The 26,721-nt window shown below is 45.4% G+C and overlaps 1 protein-coding gene across 1 annotated transcript in view; it reads right to left on the bottom strand.

Annotated features, from left to right (window-relative positions):
* LOC310789093 (protein FAM13A-like) overlaps window positions 1–26,721 on the bottom strand; it is a gene marked incomplete at its 5' end in the record, with an annotated part of 36,897 nt that overhangs the window by 2,283 nt on the left and 7,893 nt on the right. The window contains 15 exons of the mRNA XM_083650689.1: window positions 86–187; window positions 561–760; window positions 2,867–2,971; window positions 3,362–3,445; window positions 9,830–10,068; window positions 10,311–10,392; window positions 11,380–11,521; window positions 11,991–12,225; window positions 13,716–13,949; window positions 14,970–15,144; window positions 15,238–15,300; window positions 16,149–16,206; window positions 19,536–19,733; window positions 23,167–23,273; window positions 24,009–24,192. Coding sequence (XP_083506815.1) covers window positions 86–187; window positions 561–760; window positions 2,867–2,971; window positions 3,362–3,445; window positions 9,830–10,068; window positions 10,311–10,392; window positions 11,380–11,521; window positions 11,991–12,225; window positions 13,716–13,949; window positions 14,970–15,144; window positions 15,238–15,300; window positions 16,149–16,206; window positions 19,536–19,733; window positions 23,167–23,273; window positions 24,009–24,192 — 2,208 coding nt within the window. The remainder of the gene's footprint in view (window positions 1–85; window positions 188–560; window positions 761–2,866; window positions 2,972–3,361; window positions 3,446–9,829; window positions 10,069–10,310; window positions 10,393–11,379; window positions 11,522–11,990; window positions 12,226–13,715; window positions 13,950–14,969; window positions 15,145–15,237; window positions 15,301–16,148; window positions 16,207–19,535; window positions 19,734–23,166; window positions 23,274–24,008; window positions 24,193–26,721) is intronic.

The raw sequence follows: 26,721 nt of genomic DNA, 5'->3' as shown, positions 1-26,721 counted from the left end.
AAATAAAATGCAAAAACCAAATATGTTTGGATGTGCTCGATGTGTTTTGCGTCATGTGAAAGTGTGTCTTCTTTGTCATCTTTACCTGCCGGTCTGAGTGTGGAACTGCTCCTCAAACTCTCGCAGTGCTTTCTGGTGTCTCCGCTTCTCGAGTCGCGTCATCCTGAGGTGATCCAGTAGTTCTGGTCTGTAGGATCGACCCAAACAGAGGAAGACAGTGTCCAGGAATTTGTTCAGATTTGTAATGAGTCTGTTAATGTCTACGCTAACATAGATAAGCTATGGGTACAAACAAAGAGTTTAAAATGCCAGATCATGGCTTCATCAGCTGAAGAAATGAAACAAACAAAACTAACAAAGTAACGATTGAGAAAAGGTGAACCTTAAACTATTTGTCTTGTTTATTTTAATTTGTTCAAAAACTAACAAACAAACATGGATACATAGATCCACTGTGAATTCAGTCAGAAGGTCAGTGGTTGAATGAGACTCCTATGGCCTATGTATATATGATAGTAGCCATAGTGTAATACTGCTGCTGCTGCATACACACACTGTACCTTGAAGCTTCATGTAGTGTTGCCATGGTGACGACCTGCGGCTGGAGAGCTTTGACCTCCTCCAGTGGGGACACCAGAGGTGAGTCAGGGAGACACAGAGACTCATCTGAGGACAAACACCTGGGAGGCTTGACTGTGTGTGGCTGCTGCTTGGGGCTGCACTGTTTGGGATCCTCCTCATCAGAACCCTCCTCTTCCTCCTACACGCGCACACACACACACACACTATCTGTCAGCAAACATTTGACAAACAACTACAGATCCTGTACAGGCCCACAGCGCCTACACCAAATTTGGTGTTGACAACATCAAAATACATTACTGTTCCGGCTGTTACATGGTTATTACAGCGATCATAGGCACTGCCCACTTACACCAATGAGTACAACCTCCCTGATCTAACCTGACACAGCCAGATGGGGGCGGTATTGTGTTCACAAGGTACGTGTCTTGTGAACACAATATCGCCCCCCATCTCGCAGAGTCAGGCTATCCCTGATCATGCGTGCCAAATTTCACGCAATTTCCTCATCATACAATTTTTGGGGCATTTGTAGAGCCCCCTACTGTTCAATCATAAAACAGCTATGCAGACACGGTCATTGATGACATCTGAACATCTTTACAAAGTGTTGTGATGATTGAAGTTATGATGATTTAACTGACATTTAACTCTCACAAATATCTTCCAAACGACAGTACGTAGATATCAACCATTGACAACCATTGATTGATATCAACAGACTTTTAACACATTTTAATGAGATAGGTCTGTCAATTGAAAAAGATGGTGATCGGTCAAACGGTGTAGGAGGTGTTAAAAAATGTGTTTTTCAAAACTTTCAAAATATATAAAAAAAATATATATATTTTCAAAGGAGATGTTCGCACATCCAATTCTCTCTGTTGCAGGCGCGTTGGAAAGTATCACTTGAGTCTTGAGGAGAGGAGATCCCGGACCGAAACGTGTGATGATCAATAAATGGTGATGCTGAGCAAGAGCAGTGTGCGGGATCTTCTGTCTTCAAGACTCTAATAATAATAATAATAATAATAATAATAATAATAACAATAATAATAATACAGGCAGACCTTGAGGGTCCTTGAGGCAAATTTGTAGAGCAAGTTCAGCTGAACAGTTTTTGAAAAGTTTCATGAAAATCTGACTGTGTGGAAGCTGTGGCCTTTCAAAGTGTGACATTTTAACCTTTATCTATCAGGTCGATTGGGGAAATATTTCTGGAGCTAGTAAAGGTTACCAAATATTATGCCCAATGTCATTGGGCCAAATTTGATGTGAAGCCAGCCCATAATCCCATATTGTCTTATAAAGTCAAAAAGTGTCTGATGCTGCCAACCAAGAACATCTTCATGCAGACTGTGTTACATGCACTGACATGTATGTTCCTAATGGCATCGTTGTTTACACAAAACACCATGAGGGGAGACATTAGAAGGAAAATGACATGAACCAGTGCAACTATAACTTTTTGTAGAAAATAATTTATTGACTTAATAGGACGAATCAGCGTGACGTCACTTGACACCCAGAAATGCGGAACCCCGCGGCAGTTCATAGTATGAGTTGTGCCAAACAAACGTTAATATCTCAAAAACTATACATCACATCGCTGATATTTTGACATTCTGAGTGAGAGCAGAAGTAGCTCAAGAGTTTGATGTATAATATATGCATGTCGTGACGTGTTAAAGTTGTGTGAGCTGTCGCAGTTTTTAAAATGTAAACAGAGTTAACTGGCTAGAGTCAGACACTCACGCCTCACGCCACTTGGGGCTCCATAGGGTTCCATTGCCGTTGCCACCCAGTGACGCGGTTTGTTTACCAAAATGCTGCTCGGCTGATCCCTCGTATCTGTCTACACAGAATATATATAGGCCCTTGTCCCTTTGGGGTGGGTGGAGTTTTCAGGTAGTTCTACATCCAGCCAATAGAGGGCAATAGATTTCCACACTGGCTTCAAATGCCAGGGACAGCTTTGCCCCCTTGTGTGAAACAGTTGGCTCAGCAGTTCACAGCACAGCTGGCTGGTGATAAGCTACTAACAGTGTACTGTTGTGTTGTGCACTAAACAGTTCCTTTGGAGCAAATAAAGTTCCCTGCTTGGAGAGGATTTATCATTCCTCTGCTTGCAGTTTGTCAGCCTTGGGACCTTTCAGTCACAGCCTCACTTCTCTATTACACCGAGTCCAGACGAGACATGTCTGGGTAACACCTGAGCAGGTGTGGACCTGAGAAACAGACAGACAGCACTATAGAGCGCTGCCGCCCTGTGCGTTTTACTCACGATGGTGCTGATGACTGCGGTGGCAGCAGAGGCGAGCAGCAGCTGTTTGAGCAGACGGTAACGATCGTAGAGAGGCTTCATCAGAGTTCGTTCCTGTCTGGTACACTGAAGACACACACACACACACGCACACCGACCCACACACCGACCCACACACACACACACACACACACACACACACACACACACACGCACACCGACCCACGCACACCCACCCACACACACACCCACCCACACACACACACACACACACGCACACCGACCCACACACACACACACACACACACACACCCACCCACACACACACACACACACACACACACACACACACACACACACACAGAAAATGCTTTGTTAATTCTATGAGCATGCTGATTCAATGGACTAGAAACTAAAGAGATAATAATGAAAAAGAAGACAAAACAAAAACCACTCAAGTGCGGCCAAAGTAAGAAATCACAAACAGACAGATAAAGCACGCAGGCTGGTCTTTACCGGTCGTCCATGCAGACTCTCAAAGTAGAGCAAACACTTCTGCAGGCTGGTCTTCTCCATAGCCATCTGGGTCTGGGACATCTCCTGGACACATGAGCATTGCTGGACGTCATTGACAGGAAATTAGTCTGGCCTTCAAATTCATAACTTTATTATGACAGTCAACTGCTCTGTCTTTCTGTGTTTGTATACTAGGATCTGCTCAACGTCATTTAGCCAAGGAACGTTGACTGAGCATGTTTTCCAGCAACACCCTGCTTCACAATCTCACATTTACTGGAAGTTGCTCAGTATAACAACAACACTGAGAGTGTGCAGATTCTCTGTGCCAGTCCAGGGACTCAAACTGGCAACTTAAGGCCATGTTCAGACTAGGAGGCCAAATCTGATTTGTGAACTTTAGTGACCTATTAATGATTCTATCCAGATTGGTTTTATGAGTCTGGACGCTCCAAGTCTCATTTGTGTCACTTCTCCCAAACCACATATGGAGGTCTGGACACACAGATCCGACTTGAACACTTGCCCAAATCAGATTTGTGGCAGTGCGGACACACTCCTAAATCAGATTTGGGAAACCAATCAAGATAATGATGATGAATGACTTTAGCAGCAAATCGGATTTGCCTGTAATGTGAACATGGCCTTACCGATCCAAAGCCCACTTCTCTTCTAACCTCTTGAGAAGTCACCCGCCACTCAGCTTTGTTTGCTATTTGCCTTTAAGCGTACCTACTAGCTCTTCTCACATCATATACATATTACAGTACATTAGGGCTGCAACTAACGATTATTTTCATAATCGATGAATCTGTCGATTATTTTCTTGATTAATCGATTAGTTGTTTGGTCTATAAAATGTCAGAAAATGGTAGCAAATGACGTCAGTGTTTCCCAAAGGCAAAGATGACGGCCTCAAATTACATTACGTTACATTACATTACGTCATTTGGCAGACGCTTTTATCCAAAGCGACTTACAGTAACACACTTTTTGTCAGCAATAGAGCAATCAACTATGGAGCACAGTCTATGACAACTACAAATCCTGAAGGAACAGTGGTACGAGTTTTAGTTTAGGATTTTTTTTTTTTTTTTTTTATATTAAATAAAGAGAGAGAAAGAAGAGAGAGAAAGAAGTTAGATCAAGAAGGGCCCAGGTGGAGCCTGAAAAGGTGAGTCTTTAGTCTTTTCCGAAAGATCGGCAGTGATTCAGCAGTCCTGACCGAAGGTGGCAGCTCGTTCCACCATTGGGGTGCCAGGGAGGAGAAGAGTCGAGATCGGGATGAGCGACTTTTGAGCGCCCGTAGCGAAGGAGGAGCGAGGCGCCCTGCACTGGTAGAGGAGCGAAGGGAGCGGTGAGAGGTTTGGAACCTGACCATAGATTGCAGGTACAGGGGAGCTGACTGGTGTACTGCCCTGTAGGCCAGTACTAGCCTAGGTAAACCCAGCCACCACGTGACCTGCTCTCTCAGTTCCCAGTCACTAGCGTCTAGACTCCGGGCCATTCACAACGATTTCTGGGGCGATTGAAAGACCCGCGCAGACCCGCAGCCACCCCGCAGCCAATGAGTGACGGCGTGACTGCCAACATCAGTCCTGCCGTGATCGGCCAATCAGAGAGTGCGTCTTTGTCAATGACGTGTAACAGCTGCAGCGGCTTAGCACTACCTAGCCGTTAGCATTTGGCCTCTCTAAAGCATAGCTCCCGAGCTAGCTACTAGCTGGCTAGCTATATGGCTATGCAACTACGTGAGGAAATTCAAGTGAAAACAGCTGTTGAGGTTGAGGTCTGTTGATCAAAATAACACCTAGCGTTATCGAAATCGGATTTTAGCGGACCATACAAGCCAGGGCTTCAGAGCTGATCACCTGGACACATTTTATGGCGAAATTATCTGATAAACTTGTCTGTGCTGCTCTGTGGTGATCAGCTAATGTCTTCATAGCATTGTGATTATGATTTAATGCATTATGGAAGATAAACGCTGGTTTAACATAATTAAAATAATTCCCTACCAAACATGTAAAGTGACGCTTCTGGGCAGTAGACCATTTGGGCATAACATTATGTAATGTGACATGAGATCACCACATTTCAATAAATATAACGTTTTTGCACATTTGAATGCTGCTGGTCGTTTGTTTAATGCTGTATATATTGGATATTTAAAGCTGATACACTTTACACAATCAAATCTAACTTATTCACAGCAATACACAGTCCAGTAGTACAGTGGGCTAATTGTTTGAATTATATCGAAATATATTTGCATGGTGTAGCATGTAATGCAGATAATGTAGCTAGATACTCTGACACAGAAAGGCAGACAAGCTAGCAGCAGGGATCTTGTCACACTGATTCCAGATAAACTCCTCTGTCTAGCCAGCTATACAATATTGATCAAAATAACACCTATATCGAAATCGGATTTTAGCGGACCATACAAGCCGGGGCTTCAGAGCTGATCACCTGGACACATTTTACGGCGAAATTATCTGATAAACTTGTCTGTGCAGCTCTGTGGTGATCAGCTAATGTCTTCGCATTGTGATTATGATTTAATGCACTATGGAAGATAAACGCTGGAAGGCTGGGTAGCATTAGCTGACGTCATCCAGGCTACAGTAACATTAGGCTTTATAAGCATTCATTGATTGAAGCAGAGTGCTGGTCGGTTAAGTTTCTCTGTAGTCATGTCCTCCTCTGCTCCAATCTTCGTTCGTAGTTTCTTCTGTCTCTCGTCCAGCAGCTGCAGATGTCATCATTATCCACGTTATTGATTATTATTTATAAAAAAAATCTCGTGTAAATATTTTGTGAACGCACCAATAGTTAGAGAAGGAAACCTCTCTTTGCATTTTATTTTTTAATAAAAGTAGGCTACTTGTGATATCTCACGTGGTCGATCATCATTGCAAATTTATGTGAACAGCTAGGTTTAATGACAAATATGGAATATCACCCAAGGAAATACCACGGTTTAATGCCAACAGATAAACCATACAGATTTGTTGTAATTGTGAACACATAAGGGAGCAAAGACATGGTTTTCAAGCATAACACAATGTACAACTTTTATTCAAAGACAGGATTGAAAAATATAGGTCACTTGTATTCACTTCAGTAATGTCAGGTCTCAGTCGCATTCACGCTAACCTCTTAACTTCTAGCTAGGTCAAACACACCTTAACGTTATGAGTGTGGCCGTTTTGGATTAACATTAAGTCCACGATCAAGTCTAGCATTTCGGTATATTCCTACCTCTTAACATCTAGCTAGCTAGGTTGGATCTGGAATATGATATCGGCTTGATACATTTGATTGTAGCTACTCATACAGCCGTGTGGAGCTTATCTAGCTAGGTTGCATCTGGAATATGATATCAAGCCAGTAATGTAGCTAGCTAGCGTTAAATAGGTTTATCTGTAACCACGCTGAAATGTGAGGGCATTAACGTTAATATTTCTAGCTAGGTCAAACACACCTTAACGTTATGAGTGTGGCCGTTTTGGATTAACATTAAGTCCACGATCAAGTCTAGCATTTCGGTATATTCCTACCTCTTAACATCTAGCTAGCTAGGTTGGATCTGGAATATGATATCGGCTTGATACATTTGATTGTAGCTACTCATACAGCCGTGTGGAGCTTATCTAGCTAGGTTGCATCTGGAATATGATATCAAGCCAGTAATGTAGCTAGCTAGCGTTAAATAGGTTTATCTGTAACCACGCTGAAATGTGAGGGCATTAACGTTAATATTTCTAGCTAGGTCAAACACACCTTAACGTTATGAGTGTGGCCGTTTTGGATTAACATTAAGTCCACGATCAAGTCTAGCATTTCGGTATATTCCTACCTCTTAACATCTAGCTAGCTAGGTTGGATCTGGAATATGATATCGGCTTGATACATTTGATTGTAGCTACTCATACAGCCGTGTGGAGCTTATCTAGCTAGGTTGCATCTGGAATATGATATCAAGCCAGTAATGTAGCTAGCTAGCGTTAAATAGGTTTATCTGTAACCACGCTGAAATGTGAGGGCATTAACGTTAATATTTCTAGCTAGGTCAAACACACCTTAACGTTATGAGTGTGGCCGTTTTGGATTCACATTAAGTCCACGATCAAGTCTAGCATTTCGGTATATTCCTACCTCTTAACATCTAGCTAGCTAGGTTGGATCTGGAATATGATATCAAGGCTTGATACATTTGATTGTAGCTACTCATACAGCCGTGTGGAGCTTATCTAGCTAGGTTGCATCTGGAATATGATATCAAGCCAGTAATGTCAGGTCTCAGTCGCATTCACGCTAACCTCTTAACGTCTAGCTATAGCTAGGTTACATCTGGATTATGTATAATATACAGTATAATACTACGCTCACTACGTCATGACATTCACATTAACGCCTCCAAAAGTCTACTGTAGCTAGCTAGCGTTAAATAGGTTTATCTGTAACCACGCTGAAATGTGAGGGCATTAACGTTAATATTTCAATTAGGTCAAACACACCTTACCGTTATGACTGCGGCCGTTTTTGATTAACATTAGCGTTAAGTCCATGATCAAATCTAGCATTTCGGTATATTCAGTGTGTGTGTGTGAAAAGGATGTTAGCATGCTAGCATTATTAGCACAGAATGTATACAGTCCATGGTACAACGTTAGGCCTTCAAGTCCTGAGGCGAACAGCACTGGAGGATGAAGTCTGCAGTCTGGCATTCAGTGTCCAGCATAACAAGCACGCCTGTTTCCTCATCAGGTTGGCAGCAGCTGTATAGATGATGACTGTTCTTCACAGCCACAAATATCTCTCCAGATCTGCGGCCATCTGCAGCAGGGATCGAGGTTTGGGTCCGTGTAGACAGTAGTCCTGTTCCTCTTTCATTCCCTGACCACCGTCACGCGATGTTCTCTCTTCTTGTAGCTGGTTGTAACCATTTGCGTGCTAGCAGTACTGAAATGAAAAGTGTTAGCTCGCTTGCTAACAACAAAGGTCGCAGAGCGATGACGCCATCTGCTGCACTGCGCATGTGCTCTGTGCACAAAGCTGGTTGGATGACGGTTGCGTAATGGAGCGGTCTATCGGGGGGGGGGCAACAACCGCAAGAAATCGTTCAGCACAGGCGGGGGACCAGACCATAGTGACTGAGAACAGGTCTGAGAGCAGGTCACGTGGGGGATGGGTTTACCCAGGCTAGGCCAGTACCAGTGTCTTGAATTTGATGCGAGCTGAGATGGGAAGCCAGTGGAGGTCCCGGAAGAGGGGAGTGACATGAGAGAATTTGGGTTGGTTGAATACCAGACGGGCTGTGTCTTGTTTTGTCCACAACTCAAAAATAATATCAGTTTACTGTCATACAGGAGTAAAGAAACCAGAAAATATTCACATTTAAGAAGCTGGAATCATAGAATTTTGACCTTTTCTCTTAAAATTGTACTCAAAACGATTAATCGATTATCAAAATAGTTGTCGATTAATTTTCTGTTGATCGACTAATCAATTAATCGATTAATCGTTGCAGCCCTACAGTACATACAGTGAAAGTAGGGATGTGTTTTCTTTGTATACACGCCTAATGCAGCAGGAGGCTATTGAAGACACTGAGCCAGTGATCTTGGGGTCAGGGAAAAGTCTCTCCAACTACCAGGTTATCCTGTAGCCAACATGCCATGGTTTAATGGCCCGTTCCTTTATTGCAAAATAACTGGGATGTGGAGGCTAAATTACGTCACATCCATTTTGTTAGCGTTCCATTTGCAGAAAACTGGAGCTGGGAAGTTCACTGTTGAATTGTGTCACCTCCCTTTAAACGAGTCAGCTCTAGGTCCAGATCCACTCGCTAGCCGGGCTAGCCATTGTTAGCAATGACAAATAATAACAAGGCATTTCGTGGGCATTTTGCACATACAAACACTGCAGCAACATGTCCACACAGATAGATAGAAGTTAGGCAGTGCTGTGTGTACAGCTGATTTAATGAGCCACAAACAAGACAGAAGTGTACCTGTAAATCTCTTTTGTTGTACTATTGATGCATTCGTGTTCCTGTAGGTCCCCCTCTAAAACCAGATGATCCATCTCAAGGGGTTTTCCTTCAATAAAGTTTAATAAAGTGCTAATAAATAGCATTTTACTACGATTATAACTACTGTTGTTGCGCTGAGCAGCCATCTTGGATTTTTCAAGTCGGGGCAGCTGAGGCTCCTACGAGTTTGGAATGGGAAATACCAGCTCTGGTGACGTCACCGTCCCCGATCATGACCTTTGAACCGTAACATTACCAGTTCCCAGTTATAAAGGAATGCACGATATATTACAGATATTGCCATCATAGAAGTCTCCAATCGTGTCGTACTAAAGCATGCTGGGTGCAGAGTAGGCCGACTATAATGGTGACTGTCATAGTGTCAACAGCACTAATGGAGGATGAATGCAGGGCTTAGGGAGGCACACCTTGATGCTGTCCGGCAGGCCCAGCTCTCGCCGTCTGTCCCGCAGTCTGCTGCTCAGAGTGTGGACAGTCTCCTCCAGCTTGGGCTTAGCGTTGCTGCTGTTGTTAAGCTGCTGCAGCTCCATCCCGCTCAGCGGAGCCCCCTGCTGGTCTCGGCTGGTCCTGCAGGGTTCGGCCGGGGGGTTGCGGCCTCCGTTGTGCTCTCTCAGGCCCCTCTCTTCAGACTGCCTCAGCTTCAGCTCTAGAAGAGGAAGTTCAAAGAATTAATTAATTAATTTAATTAAATATATATATATATATATTTACATATATATGCAGGCACACGCAAATTGTTAAATTGTTCTCATTGAGTATAAAACAAAGCTGTTGATGTAAGTGAATTATGAAACGTAGCTACTGTTGCAATCAATTCAATATCGAAAGGCAGTAATAAAATTCAGTATTTATTTGTGTGTGGTGTGCATGCGCGTCTGTGTGTCTGACCTTTAAGCTGCTTGCGGCTCTTGCTGAGCTCCTTCATCAGTCTGGCCATCTCTGGATGGGCTGTCTTATCATTGTGGGCCGGCTATTAACAATAACAACTACAATAACAACAACAACAACAACAACAACAACAAACAGCTCACATCAGTGACAGTCTGTGAAACTGTTCATTCTAATACTTTCTACCGTATATCTCATTAATACAATAGACCTTATTCGATTGGCGTCACTCACGTACGGGCACGCCCACTGCCGCCATGTTGTTAACATAGAGCATCCGCTTTAAGTGACAGCCTATGTAAGAGCAGAGTTTATAGGAAGCTAGCCGCCGTTAGCGTTACCTGTATCGTTCCAATAGACCCTTCTCACGGGGGCCATTTTGTGTCGAGAAGCCAGGGTAAACACAGGTGCAAGCAAAACACTAATGAGGGTTTCCAACTTCCATGATTGGAATTTGGAAACCCTCATTAGTGTTTTGCTTGCACCTGTGTTTACCCTGGCTTCTCGACACAAAATGGCCCCCGTGAGAAGGGTCTATTGTGTTCGGATGGTGACCTGCGTTACACACGGCTGTAGTAATGACAGCAATAAAGTCCCCCGTGGTTTGTTTCTATCTCTACCGTCCACAGACGTGAAGGGAGCGAGACTGAGGATACGTCAGCAGCACAGGAGATGTGTGGATAGTTAGGAGAGACAGGTGAAACTTTCTGACGGCTCCTCACAGCAAAGTCTGTTCACCTCGTTTTTTCTTTTGTTTATTATGACAGGCATTAACGGCAGCATACAAACAACAACTCTGGGGTTTTTATTGCTGTCATCACTATCGCTATTTTGTAATGGAACAGAAACGACAATAAGGCCGCTACTATAGTTGTCAGCTGCAGGAGGGTATGTCAACAATATGGCGCTGTCCGGGGTTAGTGAATAAGGTCTATAGGCACACAGAGGTAAATACAGGACACCTCAACACATTCAAGATAATTGGACAAATGGGATGTGTATTTTGTCACAGCAGTGGAAATGCAGCCACTGCAGATGAAGCAGACATGGGTGTGAGCTGCTCCCTCACCTTGTAGTGCCTCTCCTGCTCAAAACGCTCCTCAAAGCGCCTGATCCTCTTCCTCAGGGTGTGGATGTGTCTGTTGAGCAAGGAGATCGATACGGACTCTCTGCCTCCCTCCTCTGGCTCTGACTTCACACTGCAGCGAGCCCTGGGATGTGTGTGTGTGTGTGGCGGGGGGGGGGGGGGGGGGCGAGATAGAAAAATGTTCACGTCTATCCACTTGCACTCTTGACATGGGTTAAGTTGATCCATCAAATGCTAAGGAAACATAATGCGTAACATGCTTGCTTGTTACTACGGCATTATTAGCCACTGATCATCTAACACGGTGGTCATTGTAGAAATCCCACTCCCTCCATCTGTCCTACATTGGCACTGTAATATTTTCCAAACACCTCCTTTGATTCACCAGCAGCACAGCAGACACATGGAGTTTGAGACTATCACCACGGCTAGGCCAATATTCATGAAGATATGAATTAAACTTTGGAGTTCTGCATGTTTTGGGTGTTTGGGGAACCACCGCACGCGCACGCGCACACACACACACACACACACACGCACACACACACACACACACACACACACGCACACACACGCCCCTTCTGTTGCCTTACATCCTGATGTGCTGTGAGCACGGCGGGGAGGGGGCAGCGTCGGGGTCGAGGTGGTAGCGCAGGCTGAGGCTGGGGCAGCGGGGCGAGGGCACGGGGCAGTCGCTCGTGGCGATACGATGCAGGAGGGGGCTGGTCGGGGGTCCCGGGGCGGAGCCTGGTGGGCTGGACGGGGTCTCGTCTCCAAAACCTTCTTCCTCAGAAAGAGTGGGACTTCTCTGCTGGGCAGGACTGGACTCTAATGGAAGGAAGAGCACAGTGACAGATACAGTAAAAGCGATGGATTCGAATGGCTTCACTTTTCTCTTCACGTTTTTTCTCCCATTTTCTCCCCAATTGTACTTGGGCCAATTCCCCCCTGCTGTCCAGGGTCGTTGCTCCAGCCCCTCTGCCGATCTGGGCAGAGCCTTAGATTAGTACATGCTTCCTCTGATACATGTGCAGTCGCCAGCTGCTTCTTTTCACCTGACAGCGAGAAGTTTCACCAGCAGGACGTAGAGCGTGGGAGGATCGCGCTATTCCCCCTAGTTCCCCTCCCCCTGAACAGGCGCCCGACCGACCAGAGGAGGCACTAGTGCAGGGACCAGGACACACATAGACACATACCCTACCAGCTTCCCACCCGCAGACACGGCCGGAAGTTCTGCTTTTCGGGAATTGAATATGGGTCTCATAGGCAAATGCTTCTACGTCTACACTAACCAAACGCCCCAATGGCTTCACTTTTGTTTTGACCAATAATCTCTATGGTAGAATAATATGGGTTTCTAGTAGGGGTGCCTCGATACACTCAGTTCACGATACGATACGATAACACGATATTGGGTTCACGATAACGATACGATACGATATTTTAACAATATTTTTTGCGATCGATTTGTAAGTTGAGGGGGCATCCCCCAAGCTAATTTGAGGAATTTCACCATTTTCATCCTCCGTGTCTGTAACGTCCCTCGTCTGTTCAAAGAAAGCAATGAAAAGGAGAGCGAGCATGCAATCAGATGCAGATCAGTGCCACCATGTTCAGCTTCTTTTTCCCGCAATATGAGATTTCATCTCAACGATACATCATTTGTCACGTTTTGATATCGCGATATATTGTGGGACGATATATTGTGACATCCCTAGTTTCTAGTAATATTCTTCGGCTTGCCAAAACAAGAGCATGTTGTGTCGAGCATATCATCACAGGCAGTAACTGAGAGCAGAGCTCAGTACAGTGACGCTACAGTAGCTTCCAGCAGTGTGACTCAACTTGCCAAGAAAAGACACACCCCGGTTTAGGAAATGAAACAACGGCATGCAGCAAATGGATAAGAGCGCCATCTAGGGGAAACATTCTGAAGGACGAGCGAATGACCAATTAGCTATTATGAATAACAGTACAGCTCAGTGAGTAAAGCATGTCACTTAAACTGGGCCATGGGTTTGATTAGCACTGGGACCAGCCATGCTGAAAATAGTCAGCAGCACTGTGACATGCTTTGGATCAAAGCATCCTCAAAATTAAGTTATGATACAAGTAGAATCATCGAGACAATCGAGAATGGTGAATAAAGATTGCAACTTCCTGGTTTGACATCATTACCTGCCCAACAGTGTAGAGGCAAAAGTTAAACATACAGTTACAGTTACAGTTACAGTTACAGTTACAGTTACAGTTACAGTACTGAGCATGAGCAGTTCAGAAAGAAAGCATGGGTCACCGCTTCGCTGTCATTTCCTTACCAGGCTGCGATGAGTTGACCATCCACTCGCCATAAGCTGGTGGTGATGGTGGAGAGTGGAGGAGCGGGGTGTGGGGCAGATGCAGACTCAGCTCCCCAGCAGAAAGGCGTTGCTGTTGGGCAGGCGGGTGTCCATGGGCCTGGGGGTCCACTAGCGGTGGTGGCGGGGGTCCCAGTTCAGCCTCCAGGGCTTGTAGCTTGAGGGAGGGGCTCTGGAAACAGAAGCAGAACATGGCTTCAGGGGGTGCAGATCGGAAAGGGGATGGGAGAAGTCCGAAAGCGCTGGTGCGGTTCGGGGGAGAAGGCTGTGGACTCTTCGGTGTATCGTGAGCTGTTCGGGAGTCTCGAGCGGTCCGGTGACAGCCCCAACGGCTGTAAAAGCATCTGAATCTCCTACGAAAAAGCGGAGTTGTACTGTACTGTAGGATGAGGTGAGTTGTGGTTGCCTGGTCCTCTTCAAGAAGGTAAGAGTCAAAAGGCAGAATGCGGCTCTGTAACCAGGCTGCCGTTGCCTTTTGCTGGAACAGAGGGGATGGAGAGGCTGGGAAGGTGGTGAAGCACTCGGAGAGGAACCCAGGTTCTCAGAGCAGACCGGCAAATCTTTTATCTTGCGAGCTCCTAATCTGTTCCAAAAGCAGTTAGAAAACAGCACCCAATCTGTTCCAAAAGCAGTTAGAAGCAGTCCATACAGTATACCAGTAATGCAAAAAATGGACTTGGCTCGGTTCAACTCTTCCCTGTCGAGAAGAATCGTGACTCTTTTTGTCAGTCAGTGAGTCAGATCCCTAGCGTGTCAGCATCATCCTGCGTGAGATCCCTGATGTGCGTTCTCCTACAGCCGCCCTCCGGCAAACACAGAGCATCCTTAAATATACACAAGGTCCTCCGTCTCAGCGGCGTTGCCGGCACTTCAGCCGCCGAACTGCCTCCACATGGATTATTCATCGAGGGAGACGGCGGGAATACCGCTCACGTCGCTCCGTCTGTGTGGGTGTGTGTGTGTGTGTGTGTGTGTGTGTGTGCGTGGGAGGAGGGAGCTATATGACGAGGCGTTTCCATGGCAACGTTGTCAGACCGCGCTGAGAGGAGTCCATTTGGTGCAGCCGCGGGCGGTGTGTGTGTGTGTCCTTGTGTGTGTGTGTGTATCTATAGGTGGGTGTATATGCAGAGAATATCAATGTTGTTATGCGAAAGGGAAAATAAATGATTGCTAGTCAAAATACTTGAATGAACCTAAGATAGGCCAAAACCAAACTCCTCGTCATTTTTGACGTCGTCTTCATCATCATCATCAGCATCAGCAGCAGCAGCAGCATCTGAGGCTTGGGCTCCTCCTTGCTCGCCCTCCTCGCCCCTTCATTCATAAAAAGCACTGCTTTGTGCGTCACACCGACGGGGTGGGAGGAGCTGAAGGGCGGGGTGTGTGTGTGCTACAATGTGCAGACACGCACGTAGTGCTGCCGTTGTCATGGATACCCTCATCCTAAAAAAAGGTGTTAATTAGTAAAAGAGCAGCGACTTACGTCAAAGCCGTTACTCCTGCCTCTGTAATCAGGTGAATCTCTACCCCCTCCTCCTCTTCTCCCCTACAGGAAGAGACAGCACACACACTGGTCAAGTCTCACTGCCCACACCCACTCACACACAGCAGCGGTGACATCCACACATACAGAAAGAGAAATACATCAATTACTTAGTTTATTACTTTATCTTCCTCTCTCATCAGATCAATTTATTTTTTCCATCTATTAATTCACTCTTTCTAATCCCTACAATTCTCTATAGTGTGCCACCCAGTCATTTCCAAGATTGACCCATATCTGAAATTAAATCCTTGGCCCCCATACTTGGAAGCAATTACCCTCATAATTATCCTCATCCAGCTTGTATGATACTCATAGTTAAAAATTAGGGGTGGGGGGAAAAATCGATACACCATAGTATCGCGATATTTTGCCTGATGATATTGTATCGATGTTTGGACGCCAAGTATCGATATAAAAAAAAAAAAAAAAAAAATGCAGGCCATGACATGCCAGGCCACCGGGCATCTGCCCAAAGCGCCCGATGGTGCAGTCCGCGTCTGCAGTGGCGTATTGAGTCCAGAGAAGCTTAATAATGTAGCCTACGTGTGGGGCAAAAACAAAACAAAACAAAAAAACACTGCATGTTTTACTTCTGGTGAGGTCAAGGAAAAGGTAGGAAAAGGAGGTTAGGAGTGACAATATATCGAAATATCGCAATATTCAATATATCGCAATACTATCGTATTGTGACTCAAGTATCGTTTTAGTATCGTTTTATAGTGATTATATATATATTATATTATTATTATATATTACTGTATATATATTAGCTTATGGAAAATTGCGGGAGCCAATGCGTCTATTTCAAGAGACTAGCCAAAGGCCACAGAGGCGTGGTGGTTACCTACCTTCCACTCAGACACCGTCGTTTGGTCTCCGTTCTCAGTCTGCATACAGCGCAGCAGCCTGAACAACAAAATGCTATCAATTTAATGAAGAAAAACAAATACAAAAACACACAAACTATTAAAAAAAAATCAGCATTGGTAGATAAAGGCTATAAATCCTGGTAACAACATTGTTTCCCCCCTGTTATCATCACTGTCCATGTGCTTCTAATACACATTGTGGTGTGTCTGTATCCATAATCAATGCTCTATCAAACCTGGTCAAAGGCAGTGCTGTGCTGTTCTATGTATCCAACACTGCCCTTAAAGGGACAGCTCACCCTAAAATCCAAAATCCAAAATACATACCTCTCACCTGTAGTGCTATTTATCCATCTATATCGTTTTGTGTTAGTTGCCTGAGTTTTGGAGATATCGCCTGCAGAGTTTCTGCCTTCTCTCCAATACAATGGAACTGGATGGCACTCGGCTTGTGGTGCTCAAAGTGCCAAAGAAATACATTTGATAAACTCAACAGCAATGTCTCTTTCCAGAAATCATGACCCCGTTACTCAAGATAATCCACAGACCTTGTTATGAGCAGTTTCATGGAGGAACTATTTTCTTTTGACTGAACTACAGCCGCTAGCTGCTAGCTAGTTCCTACATGAGACTGCAAAAGGAAATAGTTCCTACATGAAACTGCTCACAACAAAGTCTGTGTCTTGAGTAACTGGGTCATGATTTCTGGAAAGAGACAATGTGCTGTTGAGTTTTTCAAATGTATTTTTTTTGGTGCTTTGAGCACTACAAGCCGAGTGCCATCCAGTTCCATTGTATTCAAGAGAAGGCAGACAACTCTGCGGCCTATATCTCCAAAACTCAGGCAACTATCCCAAAACAATATAGTTGGATAAATAGCACTACAGGTGAGAGGAAAAATATGTATTTTGGATTTTAGGGTGAGCTGTCCCTTTAACATTATTCATGTCTGAAATCAATGGGGCATAAATGGAACTTCCTGCCAGCATGCTAGGTCGACCCGCTCCAGCTAGCATGCACGCTCCGCGTGAGCCCCCGTGGCCAGTCAGTGTTATTTTGGACTGGAATCATACGAATAGCATGACTGTAGGCAGCACACTGACCCGCTAACCTACTTCTCTGACTGACTGCAGCGCGGGGAGATGAGATGAGCTGAACTGAGCAGCACCAAGCAGCAGTGGGTTGGGGGAGAGGAAAAGCAGCAACAGGCATTACAGGGAGGTCCCCATTTCTCATCGGTGCTGAGATTTGTATATTAAAGTCAGGGGGATTTTGAATAGCAAATAGCAGGAAACTCAAAATTAGACATCCTAGAGGCCTCATTTTGTATCCTTTCCTTTTTAAGTCAAGAAATCATGGGGGGGTACGGTGGGTGGTGCAGTGGTAAGCGCTGTCGCCTCACAGCTCGAAGGTCCTGGGTTCGATTCCCACCTGGGACGCTGTGAACGCTGAAGGAATGCGTGCCCGTCCGCATGTCCTCGAGTGCCCACCGCCGGGGTGGGGTCGTCAAAAGGGCCTTTCTGTGTGGAGTTTGCATGTTCTCCCCGTGCCTTCCCGGGGGCTTCCCTCATATAGGAACCCCCTTCACCAAAAACATGCAATATCCTGGTTGCTAATGTGGTTCCTCCTCTGGTCGTTAAGGGCGCCTGTTCGGAGGGAGGGGAACTGGTTGGAATAGCGTGAACCTCCCACGTGCTATGTCCTACCGGTGAAGCTTCCCCTGTCAGGTGAAAAGAAGCGGCTGGCTAACTGCCCATGTCTCGGAGGAAGCATGGAGCCAGTTTCGGCTCTCCCCAGATCGGCAGAGGGTGGAGTAGCAACCAGGATAAATAAATTAAATTAGCACTAAAGGGGGATAATCATTCATTAATTTTTCTCAAATCCACAGACTTTCAGAGATCTTCAAGGCCTGTGGGAACCCTATAAAAGTAAGAGATAAAAAAAACAGCAGAGAAAATGTCTTCTTTAGTCTTCAACCAAAAGCTTTCCTTTAGTCTAGATGAGTTGATTTCCTCTCACCTCTCTGTGTGCTCAGTTTGGGTGTGGCTCTGTGACTCTTCCACTGTGCAGCTGTCAGAAATACATGACATCTGTTCTGGATCTGTGGAGCCCTGGAAAACAGTAGTCCATGATGGCATATAACCCTGATGACTGAAGAGTCGCCATGGTAACCATTAAAGCATACCCAACACGTCAGCTTAGCGAATGCACATACCAGTACTAATGGAGAAATGTAAGTTCCATTGGCCTCATTTCATAATCAATACGCTATGATTGCATACACATAATTATTGGTATGAGTTATTAGAGAAATCTTCTGCTTGCAAAGATATATGTAATGGCTGAATACATTTCTGTGAGACAACTTTCTTGACTCCTGGCTTTAATTATTATTTCGATGTCACAACTGGTTTTCTCTGGTCACACCGGTCTCATTTGGGCTTGAGATGCTTTTGGTTCATGCGGGAGAATAATTATGTTATTGATACAAATTGTATCAATTGTGTTTCTATTCCCTCCCGAAAATAAATGTGAATATTTATCATGTGAACAAGTATCACTGAATAATATTCAGAGCTAAATACACACAGCGACTCCTCACACCTCGGCTCAGCTGCAGACACATCTGTTTAATGGGCCGAAGAAAGGAGGAATATAGTGAGAGTAGCAAGGGAGGGAGAGAGTGCCAGCCAGCTAGTGAGAGAGAGAGAGAGAGAGAAAGAAAGAAAGAAAGAAAATAAACACAAGAAGAGAGAGAGACAGAAAGAGAGAAAGGAAAGGGAGATCATTTAGAAAAATAAATTTGCAATGCACACCATTGAGCGGCCATCTTGGAGCGATAGGGGGGACACCCTCCTATCCTCCACCTCCTTTGACATGGAGGTGAGCGGTAGCGTCTTGTAGTGTGGCCAAGTCCTGCACACAAACACAGACTGCTAAGGAATCCAAGGAATCCAAAGAAATTCTTATTGAAATTCAATACATTCGACTTTTGCAGATAGGAGTATGCTAGAGGGCAACTGTTCACAAAATGAGGTTTATTCGTAGTATTCTCTTAGATATCCACAAGGCCATCTTGGTAGGAAACTAACAGGTGATCATAACAAAATTAACAGGTGACTATAATCAAATGACGACCAATGAGCTAGCTGTGTGTATGGAAAAGCACCATATTGGTACGGACAGGTGGCATGAAAAGTACTGTCTGTCATGTAGTTTCCCTCTGAGAGAGAAACCGAGAGAGAAGAGTTGACATGACCTTCATCAATCATTCCAGGTGAATATCCGACCTGGCAGCATCTGCACGTGAGGAAGAGAACGAGGAGGGGGGAAAAGAAAAAAGAAAAAAAGAGAAGAGGCGCTCACCCTCCTGTGGTACACTCCGTCTCCAGTAGCGCCCCCTGGTTGCTTCGAGATGGTCCGTCCCGGCGCTGATGTCGGGCTGGTCCTCGGTCAGTGGGGCAGGAGAGCGCGCGGCCTGCCTCCGTGCTTTCACCTCCCTCCTCCAGCCGGTCTAGAATCAGCTGGCGGGCGCCGGCGCTGACGACAGAGATGCACTCAGGACTATAGAAAGACATGGAGAGAGAGAGCAAACAAAAGAGCACATGAGAGATTCATTCAGATTCAGAAAGAGAGAGAGAGAGAAGATAGAGACAGTGGGAGAGATGCAAAACATGAGCTTCTGTATTCCAAGGGATACTGGGAAAGTAGAGACCAGATTACAACCACGTCATAAGAAAATCCAAGGAGTGAGTAGGAAAAGATGTGTATCAAAGTTTAGAATCAAATAATAAAGGTCCCTGTTTTGCTTGATTCAATGCACACCATATGTAGAACGACGTCGATGCCTTGTATGGGAATATTTCAGTGACCAGTTTAAGTATCACCCTGCATTTCCCAAAAAACATGAATTTGCTCTCGATCTACCGGTTGATCTCCGTTCCTACCCTCACCTATGGTCATGAAGGATGGGTCATGACTGAAAGAACAAGGTCCCGGATACAAGCGGGAGAAATGGGTTTTCTCAGGAGGGTGACTGCCTGGCATCTCCCTTAGGGACAAGGTGAGAACCTCAGTCATCCAGGAGGGACTCGGAGTAGAGCCGCTGCTCCTTCGCGTAGAAAGGAGCCAGTTGAGGCAGCATGTCCAACTGGGAGGAGAGACCACGGAGCAGACCGAGGGCTAGCTGGAGAGATGATATCTCCACGCTGGCCTGGGAACACCTCAGGATCGCCCAGTCAGAACTGGCTAACGTGGCCGGGGAAAGGAAAGTTTGGGGTCCAATGCTGGAACGGCTACCTCCGCGACCCGATCCCGGATAAGCGGTTGAAGATGGATGGATGGATGGATGGATGGAAGAATTTGTGTTCCTGTCACTGAGAAAAACAAACAAGCAGACGTACTGGGTTCAGTCTTCTGCAGCAGGTTGTTCAGAAAACAAACAACGACAAAGACCAAAAAAGCGGGTCATGCTTAAAGTGGTGTATGACTCCAGACTGCAGAGCTGGAGCCTTCACTGGATGTGTCAGCACAGCAACAAGACATGAACAATTATAGCCGTTTAGGCGTAATGGTCACGGAATGAGCCACATAGAGCTGTGAGCATGAATGACTTTCCAAGTTGACTTTCAAGTTGACTTTCCTCAGAGATGCTTCAGCAGGTGATTCATCGCAAGTTGGTGCAGTCAAACGTGGCAACAAATAACCAAATCAAAATCTTGGGTGAGCAACCAGAAAAGTATCATGTATATTAAAATACTTCACTGTAAACTCCTATGTTGCATTTCAAACAGGGAGGAGATACAGGACCCCTCCAAAACACATATTTTGCCACATAATTTTCTGGTGGATCCCAACATGCATTATTAATAATGCTTTGGTCCAAAAACAACAGAATTCTCACTTGGGTCTAAGGCCATGTTCAGACTAGGAGGCCAAATCCGATTTGTGAACTTTAGTGACCTTTTAATGACTTTATCACCAAATAGGATTTGCCTGTAATGTGAACATGGCCTTAGACCCCCCCCCCCCTGCATTAGCTCACTCACTCCATAGCTCCATGCTAGCTGCGGTGGATGAAGTGAACTGACAGGAGTGTAGCATCCGGATCACATGTGATGGTGAAGGACACGGATCACATGTGATGGTGAAGGACACGGATCACATGTGATGGTGAAGGACACGGATCACATGTGATGGTGAAGGACAGAGAGAGGCCAAGGCTGAAAGGAGAGAGCAGCACAGCAGCGGGTGATACTTGATGGTCAACGTGAGTCACAGCCCAAGGCAGAGAGCACACCCACCCCCTGCCACTCTCAATTACACACACACGCGCCTGCATGGACGCACGCACACACACACACACACACACACACACACACACACACACACACACACACACACACACACACACACACACACACACACACACACACAGACACACACACACATCTTATGCGCACGCACGTACGCACACACACGTACGCACACATCTCAACATGCACGCACACACTCATCCCTGAGCGCACACAGCAGTTCAGGGTCAGCCAATGGTGGTTCTGGCTCTGCAAAGCAGGTGGAAGTAGGTCAGAGAGGCTGAGACAAGAAAACACGCACGCGCGCACACACGCACACGTCACGTGCATGCGCATGCGTGTGTGTGTGTGTGTGTGTGTGTGTGTGGTTGAGTGTATCTTTGACAGCTACAGTATTAAGTGCACGTGAATGCAGAGTCACATGCAGTCTAGACACACACACAGAATTGCATTTACCAACAAGATACCTTATGGCTGTGCTGGCATATAAGAGTAGGCAGTCAACCACTATTTTATTCTAGGAGGGCTACAGTGGCAGTCCACTGAATCATAGTGTGTTTACCTTGTAATTAAGGCTAAAATGCTATCAGCTACAAAGACAAATAGAAACATTAAGATAAAGGGAAGGTGGCTTAATTTCCCTCTTTCTCTGTAAAACTCAAACAGAACCCCCCACACACAGACACACACAAATATACACTCAACCATACACACACACACACACACACACACACACACACAGACACACGTCACGTGTGCGCATGCATGCGTGCGTGTGTGCGTGCGTGTGTGTGGTTGCGTGTACAGTATCTTTGACAGCTACAGTATTAAGTGCACGTGAAGGCGGAGTCACATGCAGTCTAGAGGGACCAAAATAGCAAATATATAAATTAACTTCAACGTCTGCATCCCGAGCTCTTGGCAACCCACATTCGCCATTTAAATATAGCATTTTATTTATGTATTTATTTGTACCCACACTGCTGCCAGCTAGGAGCTGGCGGGCGACGAGAGGAGAGCCTCCATGTTTGGAGTGGGACAGGTTCCTCACGAGCAGATGGCTGCTGAGATGCAGATTGTGTCTGGGGTTCCACGTTACTGCTCCAGCAGCGACAGTGTGCAGGCTACTTTTAATGGACATAACATGAGAGGGAGAGGCAGCCATATAGAAACTATAGCACTTTGTACTGTCGACTACAGACAGTCGGTGGCACGGGTTCTCGAGAGAGTTGTTGCTCAGAAGTGCTCCGAAGCCAAACGTGTTACTAGCTGCCTTTAAAGTGAGAAAGGCAAATAGCAGAAAGAAAGTTGTTCAGCTGCTCTTCCTATAACGACCCCCATATTTTAAGATGTATATCAAATACTCTGTCTAATCATTTGTGTCCGATATGGTTTTTCCACACACAAAAAAGTGAAATTATCTTGTTAAAATCCTTAAAATGACGTCCCCTCCTCCCTCGTTAAAAATTCCAGAATCTGTAAATGTGAAATGTGATGTCACCAGCGATGTCACTCGAGCAATTACAATTTTACTACGGTAACAGGGTGGCGTTTACTACTATAACACGACGGCGTTAGGAGTCCCTAAATTATTGTGACGACACTGTGGGGTCACAAGAAAAAAAAAGGTTTGGATGACTATGATGAAGGTCACCGTATCTGTGGTGAGGACTGTACAGTACCTGTCGAGGTGGGAGTTCATCCATGTTTGGTTAGAGAGAGAGGCAGTGCTCTCCACCTCCAACCTCTCCACACTACTGCGCTCTGAGGGGCAGCTGCTGGCTGGGACCTAGTGAGGACAACAAGGATGTACGCACGCGCGCGCGCGCACACACACACACACACACACACACACACACACACACACACACACACACACACACACACACACACACACACACACACACACACAATCACTGCAGAGTCCCTCAGTAGTTTTGTAGTTTTGTAGTCTTAACCTTTGTGAGTGAAACTGCTTGAACACTGCAAGGCAGTAGTTGTTGGGGGTATCTCTGTTGATGGGTTTAAGGATTGGCAAAAACTGTGTGTGGCAGTAGACAAAGTGATGTTGTCTAATTGATAAGTGCTTTGGTTACACTGCTTATCGCGATACAATTGAAAAGTACAGCAAACTGTTAAAATTGCCCTTACAGTATTTGTGAGGAATTATTAATTTAGCAAACAATCTTCCAATCACCTATTACCTGTTCTATCAAATGTCAGTGTAAGTTCATTCCGTGCTATTTGAGGTAACCTGCCTATAGGGGTAATTAACACACATCTACTGCTGGGAAACTATGTACTTGTTACATACAGTACTCATAGATTATGATAATATGTCGCCTACATTCTCTATAGCATAGTTTTTCATTTACAATCGGCCAAATTGAACAGAGTGACTACACTATGTCAATGTTGTTTTCTAACAATTCAGTGTGTGAAGGGAAACAGTGTGACAGGGGAGTTCTTTAATAGCAAACAGACCTAGAAGTTTCATCAAGAAGAAACATGGAGTATGGTTCACCTCAAAGGCTGAGAGAGCAGAGAGAGTCGGTGGAGGGGGTGATGATGAGGGGCTGGAGGGCGGCGGCGGCGGCAGAAGGACCTTCTGGGGACGGATGAAGAGGACGGACTGATGCCTGAGGAGGTGCAGCAACAGCTCATTACACACACTCTGCTCCTCCAGCATCCGGGGCCCCGCTGGTACACTGCCGAGTGGAGAGACAGGAGGCACAACAACACCGTGTTGCACGTTATTATTCATTAACATGAAACACTTTCTTCTCAAAGTGCCATAGCATATAGATTCAAGATTCTTTATTGTCATTGTCATTTTCACAACAACGAAATTGAAGTGCACCCTCTGCAGTGTAAAAGGTTAAAAAGGGAATATAGAAACAGTCAATAGGCAGAGACAAGGACAACAAGGACAGACATCATATAAAGAAATTGTAAACAAGACCCTGATAATAAAAAGAAAGCAATATAGAATTGAATATATAGAATATATAGAATTGATGGACAAATACAGCTGTGAAACAAACAGGTCCCCTCTGAAACAGTTAGTTTAACAGTGATGCTGCGTAAGGGCTCCATCTAGTGGAATCTAACATATACTGTGTGGCAGTGTATGGAGACGCATTCGGTGAATCAAAACTGAGCGCTCAGAGAAATCCATTTCGCAAAGAGAAAACTATGAAGCTGAGCAGGAAACACTGGAAAACCTCAGACTGCCGGCTGAGAATGGCCACGGATCCCAGATCCCAGCTTCTCCCATCATCCTCGTGATTTTCTGTTGACTTTAGCAGAGGATTTTGACATCATCTTGACTTGAACTAGCCCATACTTAAAGGCTAATGTCCACCAGCTCCGGAACAGATGCGGTACGACTGCGTACAGACGCACACTCATGTCATCTGTCAGACGTATGCAGGATCCAACAAAAATAGAACAGGTGCGTAATTTTTCCGTACCGTATGTATCGCCCATCTAACATGGGATCCGGCAGTTTTACCGGATCCGCAACGCAGCCGTAACGCATCTGGTGTACATTGCCTGTAAGGCATGTTCTATCGTCTCTTAAAACAGACGGTTGGCTCTCGCAATTTTCAAATGCTTCCACCTAAAACGTCTGTACGTCGAGCTGGGAAAACTTGGTCAAAACGGAAAGGGAAACTCAGGGAAAATAATGAACGATGATAGGGGGATGTCCCGGATGTCCGGCCTAAAGGCAGGTGATTGGAGAAATGAAGGCGGAACATCCGCTCGTACTCCGCCAATCACCTGCATCGGTTTGGACTTCCTCCGGTCTGAAGCGCCCCCCCCCCCCCCCCCCCCCCCCCCCCCCCAACTTCCTTTGTCCATGTTCTGTGGGCGTGAATTACAGCCGCAGAGATGTCTGCCTTCTCTCCAATACAATGGAACTGGATGGCACTCGGCTGGAAGCACCAAAAGAATACATTTGAAAAACTCAACAGCATTGTCTCTTTCCAGAAATCATGACCTGGTTACTCAATATAATGCACAGACTTTGTTGTGAGCAGTTTCATGTAGGAACTATTTTCTTTTGCAGTCTCATGTAGGAACTAGTAGCTAGCAGCTAGCGGGTGTATTTCGGTCAAAAGAAAATAGTTCCTCCATGAAACTGCTCATAACAAGGTCTGTGGATTCTCTTGAGTAACGGGGTCATGATTTCTGGAAGGAGAAATTGCTGTTGAGTTTTTTCAAATGTATTTCTTTGGCACCACAAGCCGACTGCCATCCAGTTCCATTGTATTGGAGAGAAGGCAGAAACTCTGCAGGCGATATCTCCAAAACTCAGGCAACTAACACAAAACGATATAGATGGATAAACAGCACTACAGGTGAGAGGGAATACAGTATATGTATTTTGGATTTTAGCGTGAGCTGTTCCTTTAAGCAGTTGTTTGTTTTGCTGTTGCCATCTGTTCCTAGGTGTTATCTAATCAGGTGAGATGTACAGGACACAGCGCAGGACATGTTAAGGGTTTACATCAGGTTACCTAGGGAACAGAATGCTAAACATTTGGGTATTAATAGGAGTTTGATGGCAGCAGGTCAATCAGAGTGACAGGAGAGGATCACCCTGTCACTTACATAACAGACACATGGGGGAGCAGCAGACTCCTTGGAAAGAGGAGATGACAAACAGTTAAGGGGGGGGGGGGGGGGGGGGGGGCGCTTCGTCCAGGACGTCCCACGTGCTGAATGGCGAGGAGCATGTGCTAACGAGGGGGGGGGGCGCTAACCAGAGAGGCATGATGAGTGGCTGTTAAAGTGTGTGATGGGAGGGAGGGGGTCTGTGACTGGGAAATGACCGTGTGACCGCTGTCAGCTTTTGAAGCTCGCTCACATTCTTCTCGCAGTGGTGTTGTAATCTGCACTGCAAAAATGTCTTATCGAGTCATTTCATCTTGTATCGAGTTTTAAAAGTCAGATTTTCCCTAAAGGAAGCGACACATTCTGCCAATGTGTCGTCACTTGTCGCATCCATTTGCAAATCATCAATGTTTTATTATCGCTTTAAGAAAAATGTGATTTTAGGACTCAATACTAGATTAAACAACTTGTTCAGATGGACATTTTTTTGCAGTGTGTATCTCTCTGTCAGAATCAGAATCACTTTTATTGCCACAGTATGCAAGTTACATACGAGGAATTTGTCTTAGTGTCTGTATGCAGCGTAGCGGTCACATCAATATACAGAGATAAGAAGT

Source organism: Poromitra crassiceps (genome assembly GCF_964638095.1).
Source record: "Poromitra crassiceps genome assembly, chromosome: 14".
Taxonomy (NCBI): Eukaryota; Metazoa; Chordata; class Actinopteri; order Beryciformes; family Melamphaidae; genus Poromitra; species Poromitra crassiceps.
Note: the sequence above shows the minus strand (reverse complement) of the source record. Positions and strands in the feature narration are given on the sequence as shown.